The 7,196-nt window shown below is 35.2% G+C and overlaps 1 protein-coding gene across 1 annotated transcript in view; it reads right to left on the bottom strand.

Annotated features, from left to right (window-relative positions):
• LOC111620350 (GTPase-activating protein and VPS9 domain-containing protein 1-like) overlaps window positions 1-7,196 on the bottom strand; it is a 39,826-nt gene continuing 32,630 nt past the window's right edge. The window contains exons 5-7 of the mRNA XM_023362267.1: window positions 829-901; window positions 695-760; window positions 1-443 (exon numbers count right to left, since the gene is read on the bottom strand). Coding sequence (XP_023218035.1) covers window positions 177-443; window positions 695-760; window positions 829-901 — 406 coding nt within the window. The 3' untranslated portion in view covers window positions 1-176. The remainder of the gene's footprint in view (window positions 444-694; window positions 761-828; window positions 902-7,196) is intronic.

Genomic DNA, 7,196 nt, shown 5'->3' with positions numbered 1-7,196 from the left:
TAGTGAAGGAATATTTTATTGTAAATACAGAAATTAACCGTTATTTATAAAACAGTGGAGGACCACTGAAACTTTCTTCTCTTGGAAAGGGATGATCTGTCTCTTCTTATTTGTCTTTTGCATCTGGAGCTGGGAGCAAAGGCACCAAGGAAGGAGCCTGCCCAAAGACTTTTGGTTTAGTAGTCCATGGTTTTGATGAACTCAACAGCAGAACAAAACTGCGTCCACCAGTAGGAATCTTCTCCGGCCAGTCTGCGGGCATAGAAGGTGTCGACATACTGGACGGTGGACAGCAGTGAAGAGGGATTGGCCTTGATCAGGACAAAGACCAGCACGGGAACAAAATCATCGGCGGCCGGCACCGATTCATCACTAGCCATGCTCAATAAGTTCATGATGGTGTTACAGCATTTCAGTACACACTGGATCTTATCCCGGGGAGTCTGTTGATCAGCAAAACACACTTTGTTAGTGATTGCAGGGAGAGATGGTGCCAGACTAGACACAACAATGCCCATCATCTATGGAGGACATTGTTTTGTCTGCCCAGGAAACTCCAGAGTTGACAGAGGGAGAGCAAAGACTGTCAAGCCACTTTTAACGACTACAGATGAAAAAATATCAATGGATTGGCCATCCGTCTGTCAGATTTATATCAGACTTATAGTATGACAAAAAAAAATATGCATCTTACCTTGAAGGCATTGATGGTGTAAATTTCAGCTTGAGCAGAAGGCCATGGGCATTCATGATGGTAAATCTGCATGAATTAATACCAGTTCTGTTAGTTCTTATGAAACAAATTTACTGCTTAATGGATGATCTCACCTTGGGAATCCTCAGATCCTTGTGTGTGGGTGCAATGACTTTAGAGAGCTTTTGCATGTGCTGGTGAAGAATCCTGAAAAAAAAAATTTTGTCCATTAATGTAGTTCTTTGCACCAAAGTAAGTATATTTAAAGGCCAGTTTATGACATATCTATCTGTCCACCACTGCATTCAACTACAGCATTTTAAGCCCAGATGGCCAAGTAGTCAAGGTGGCAGCCCATCACTCTGAGAGACCAGGAACTGAATCAGGATGGGTCGAAAACTCGCCAGAAATTTTTTGGAGGTGACCTGTCCAGATATGTCGGGCTCCATCTCTCACCATCTGGCCTCCCCATTGTGGGCTTGCTATAAAAGACCTTCTTAGTACCCACAGGGCAGAGGTTTAAAAAAACTACAGCTTTGCCACAGCAACAATTATTGACTTGCTGGAATAATGCATTATAATAAAGAGGAAACTGCCAAGAGTGCTTCCTGGAAGGACTTCTATGGGAAAACAAGACTCTATTCAAGTCTTAAACACACAAAACCTAGAAAACTTAATGGCCAGCCCATTGGCCAGTCACAAATCCAGCTTGATGTGCTATTAATGGGCAGGAACCCGGGCTCAGTCAGTTTATCCACAGGACCATGTGTTCAATGGTTTTAGTCACACAAGCACCAGTATTCAATAGTTTTGTCCACTTGACCCCAGTGTGCCAAACAAGTATTTTCTCTCAGTAAATTTGTATGCTGTAATGTATAGTCATGGAGACTATACTTTTCTATAATACCAAAAATAATGATTCAACAAGATAACCAATACTTGGAAAATGGCACAAATAGGGCAAAAAATTAGTGATTATGCCAAATGTTAACAATCAACTCAGCAAAGAAACTTTATTATAAAGAATAGCTCTTGATAAACATGCAAGGAGTGAAATTACAACAAAACTGGAAAAAACATCACTAACAATTCATTTTGGGATGCAAAGGCAGTCCAAACATCAAACATACAATTTTAAGTTATTGGCCCGATGTTGGCCTACGAATTGGGCCAAAACCATTTGTCACTACATTAATAACTCTTGCTGAAAAAAGTAAAGGCTTTTATTTACTTTTCAATAGTGAAATGTTAATAGCATTTATTAATGTGGATCTTTCATAATAATGCTTCCTTATCATTATTTCAATAGTCTCAGTTAGAAAGTGGCTGTAGAATGTAATAGAGTGGTGTATTAGTGATATTGAACATTACAATTTTACTTGACAAAAAATTTGCATAGGTCACACCAAATATAAAGCAATTTCAGTTTCTATTGTTTATGTTCTTTATTGAAATGTGTTTTGTAAAAGAATCATATTTTGTGCTGGGTTATAAAACTTATACAAGCAACAATTTAAAATGAAGAACAGTCAATTCTGCTTAATTGGAACACGTTGAGGCTAATCCATTTTGGCCCAATTAAACATACTAATAATAAATTGTAAAATAAAATAATTAATATGTACGTAAATAAATAAGTAGATAAAAATATAATAATTAGGTACCTATTTTAATGCTTTATTAAACCAAAATACAGAAAATATTTGTACTATAAATTTGCCAGACTCACAACAATAGATAACTGATTCACATTATGCTAATGTAATATTAGTAATGATGCACACAAGGGTCATTACTAATATTTTACACATCTTTCCTTTCTCCCTTTTTAGTTAGAACGTGTCTGGTTCTTCCAAAAGTCATATTATGGACTTTCTTTGAGCACAGTTTCCTTTACTTTGAGATGGCCACTTCAGCAGGAGCATCTGTATAATCTGCTAGCTCCAGATGCTGGTCCCAACAATTGGATGGCTGTGGTCCAAGTCTAAACATAATCATGCACACAACACCTTCCAAGGGAACTCTAGCTGTCTTCCAACTTGGTCAATAGACCGTGAACAATTGTCTGGGAATTTTTGTCCCTTCGTTTTTAAGGAGATTGTCCAGTCCAATCTAGAGCAGGGTCATTAGCTTGCATTCAGCTCCACCTCAGATGAGATCCCGATGTGATATGTCCTGCTATGCTGACCCTCCTCTGGAAAAATTGAACTGCCAAAGCAAAAGACAAAATTGCTTTGTTCCCACCAACTGTCAAGCCTACAAGACATTAGTGTATGTAGTGTTGACATATTTTAGGAATCTTCTGAAAGTACTATGTATATAAAAAATTGCTAAATTCCTTTTCTGCTACTGTCCCACCCAATAAAGTAAAAAGTTGTTCTAATTAAGCATTTAAATTATGTATTAGTTTGATTTCCATTCTTTGAGATTTGGCCTAATTAAACAGCTTCCCCAATTAAGCAGAATCGACTATTACATTGCAAGCTCAAACCATACCATACTCTCCATGCTGTAATTTCCACACATTCCAGATATTTAAGATGTGGGGTTTGATGATTAATGCAATAATCTTGCTCTATCAAAGCCCACGTACACCTTCATCCTCTGCATAAACAGCAAATGACACGTTGAAAAGCTTTTTTTGTGATATTATATTGGCACTGTTCTTTGATCCTTATCCCGACAGTCCTCACGATGGCCACAACACAGACAAGACACGGTCTAATATGGGGTCAGTTAGTGGTATGGTGTACACTCCTGATATGAACTTTTCCTCAAGGAGGTCTTTACTATTTTTTAATAATGAGAAAGTTGAAGGGCTTCTTCTTTAAGTTATTTTAATGTTGTTCATCTTGGTAATTTCTCTGTATATGGCTTTTGTTTTCTTGTTATATATGTAATAGCCAGCAAGTCACCTTCCCATTGTTGTAGTCAGTTTCTAGGTTGTCGATGCTGTTGAATAGGCACTCTAATAAGAGTGGGTGAATAACCATACAGTATGGCTAACACTTTCATGAACTTCAACTCTATCCCTATCTTGAGGAAACATGCAGTGGATGAAGGCCCTTATAACCAGGGAACAAAAAACAGCAGCCTTGTATTTGTAAAGGCGGCCATACACATTAAGTTAATCCTCAAAGGATTAACCATGCATGCCTGACCTTGAGTAATTCCTGGTAGTGTGGGGGGGAAAATTTAATAGTTTTGGCAAACTGTACCGACCACCGGAGTAGAATCAAAAAACCATTTGATTTTTCTGCACAGGCCAACCTTAACATGGGTGCCATCGTATCATTCAGTTGTGAGACTGCTGAGTAGTTAGAACAATGTCACATGAAATTTTGGAGAAATTTTTAAAAATTTACGAGAGTGAACCATGCCTTTGGCATATTAAAAATAAAGAATACCATGAGAGAAGCAAGAAAGAAGCTGCTCATCTCCATTTAATTGAAAAACTAAAATAAATGGAGCCAAAGGCTAATAAAGAAAGCATTATAAAAAAAATAAACAACATCAGAAGTGCATACAGAAAAGAAATAAAAAAAGTTAAAGCATCAATCAAATCAGGAGCAGGAACTGATGAGATATACATACCAAAGTTGTGGTACTTCAAATTATTAAGGTAAGTTTAAATTTTTAACAATAAAATAAGATGAAAAATTAAGCAATTTATTTAGTTCTTTGTATTTTAAATTTAAATTAGGTTTTTAGATGACCAAGATACACTTCGAAGCAGCCGCTCCAACATAGATAGTGATAATGATACTGACATTGAAATATTGTAGAATTTGTTTTTTAATATAATAGTTATATTCGTGTCTTTTCTGTCATAAGAAAAAAAATTGAAATATAAATATTGTTAAATAAATTAATATGTAATTGTTGATTTAAGTATATATGCAGAGTTAAAAGTACAAAATTTTTATTATTTTAATGGCAATACAATTTTTGGTTCAATTACAACATTGATAATGTTTAAATAAAGTTGAATTGCCACGGAATTTGGCCTTCATTTACAAAATAATCCATAAATTCTTCTCTCGCTTTTTTGCCAAAAACTCGTGTTTCCAGGATTATTTCGAACCAATCCAACCATTTTTGAGTCTTCTGTATTATATCCTAAAATAGTAGTTCCGACATCAGTATTTTTGTGATCGAAACATTCTGGAGGAGAATAAAAATCTGGTACTGATTTCATTACAAAGTTGTGCAATGCAAGTAGCCATTATAACTGATTCACTTTTATGTGGTTGTAAATTACTTGCCGTATGAAATATTAGAAATTTTGATGCCAAAATACCAAACGCATTCTCAACAATGTGTCTTGCTCATGATACGCGATAATTATATATTTTCCTATCTTGGGAAATGAGATCAGCTTGTCAAAACGGTTTCGTCATGTCTACCCTCAAAGGAAAGGCATTCTCAACTACAAATACATAGGGCATACTTCTACTACTGTTTCTGACTTTACTTTCAACAGGAATGTTTACCTTATTGTTTTCAAGTTTTTCAAAAAACTTGCTGTTTTTTAGAACACCTCTGTCTGAAACTCTACCACTGGTACCAAAATCACACATGATGAATTGATATTTTGCATCCACAATAGCCTGTAAAACCATGCTGTGTCTTCCTTTGTAATTATAAAATTCTGATCCACTTCCACTTGTAGGAATAATGTTGATATGTTTTCCATCCATTGCTCCGAGGCAATGCGGAAAATTCCATTTTTCTTCAAAAAGTTTCACTATATTCATCCATTCTCTTTCTGTTCGTGAAAACTAAAAAAGAAAAGAAAAAAGAATAAATAACTTAATTTTTTAAATTAATAGAATTAACATAAAATAATACATTAAAAGACAATCAATTCCCTTTACTACATTAATAAAATTGTTATTTTAGGAATACGCTACACATAATACAACGCAGGAGAATCATAGCAAAGATATTATTATTATTACTCCATCAGTAATCACAACACAGGATGATAATTTAACAGAACTTTTGGATACTCCAGTACAGACGCGATGTAGCCATCATCCTAAACAAAGTCGAGTAGATCAAGAATTGTTGACTAACGAAATTTTATTAACTGTGAAAGATCACTTTAATAAATCACAAGTTCGAGATGATCATTTTAATATTTTTGGAAAAAATGTTGCAATGAAATTGTGTGGACTCCCAAAGCAACAAATGCTGATTGCTGAAAAGCTAATAAACAAAACTTTGTTTCAAGTGGAAATGGGAACATTATCGCATAAATTGATGTATGAACAGCAACACTTGCCACATCAATTTATTTGCTATCAACCACCAATTTCTATCGGTTTTGGTATTATTAATCCCTCTTCCAGCACTTCCGTTCAATATTATCAGGAGCAAGAACAATATCAGAAAGGATAATCTTAATTAATAATCACCATGTTAAAATAACATAGTTTCATTTGTTTTAAATTTTAATTATGTCATTCTACTTTCTGATATTGTAATTTATATATGTTTATATATAATATAGCATTTTTGTACCTTATGACAATAAACATCTATTAAAAAAAAGTTTGTTCTTACCTTTAAATAATCTTTTTGAAGGACTTTGTAAATAGCATCACATGTTTCAAGTATGATGTAGCCAAGGGCTTGAGGTGATATTAATGTTGAAAATTTGAGATCTTCAAAACTTCTGCCAGTTATCAAATATCTTAAGGTCACCATGAGCCTCTCGTGTGGTGAAATTGCTGCTCGCATTACAGTATCTTGTTTTTTTTTTATAATTGGTGTAACAAATGATAATAGATTTAAATACATTTCTTTGTCCATTCTTAAATAGTTGTGCCAATCTTTAGGTACTAACTTCAATTTTGAGATCAGGTTCACATGGGAATATGATCCTCTTTTTTTAAGCCACTCTTTACACCATAGACGTCTACGCATATGTTTTTTTCCACGATTTTTAATAAAATTTGTTACCAATAGATATCCAAGAACAGCCAGTATGTCATCAGATGCCATGGCCGACTGAGAGACAATGGCGTAGCAAACATAACTGGCACCAGGGGCATGAAACTATATTGGCACCCCCCTCCAGAAACAAATCTTGTTTGTCTTGCAGACCATTTGGTGCCCCTCTGTGAGTGGCACCTGGGGCAAGTTGCCCCATCCTAGCTATGCCTCTGCTGAGAGATTTTCTTCTTCATGTGTGGGCGATAGGAAATTCTGAAGTTCCTCAAGGTCAGGCAGCCTCAAAGGATTAACTTAACTTGTATGGCCACCTTAAGGATCATGTGACCATTTAGGTATATAGAGTAGACAATATGTTTCCTTACAGTAAACCTTTATAGTAAGCAGTCCATTAGTCACAACTATTAATATATCAGAGAGATGGACCTGCTAATAGCCTCCCTATTCCATCTTCACAGTGAGGTCTTAAGAGTTGATATTGAAACGTAAAAATTGTTTAAGATCCTGTTTACATTGCCACAGAAATGTCATCAACATATCTTAA

This window comes from Centruroides sculpturatus, unplaced genomic scaffold, assembly GCF_000671375.1.
Source record: "Centruroides sculpturatus isolate CEXI.00-Female unplaced genomic scaffold, Cexi_2.0 scaffold32, whole genome shotgun sequence".
In the NCBI taxonomy this organism is placed as follows: domain Eukaryota; kingdom Metazoa; phylum Arthropoda; class Arachnida; order Scorpiones; family Buthidae; genus Centruroides; species Centruroides sculpturatus.
The sequence above is the reverse complement of the archived record's forward strand: the minus strand, read 5'-3'. Positions and strand labels throughout refer to the sequence as shown.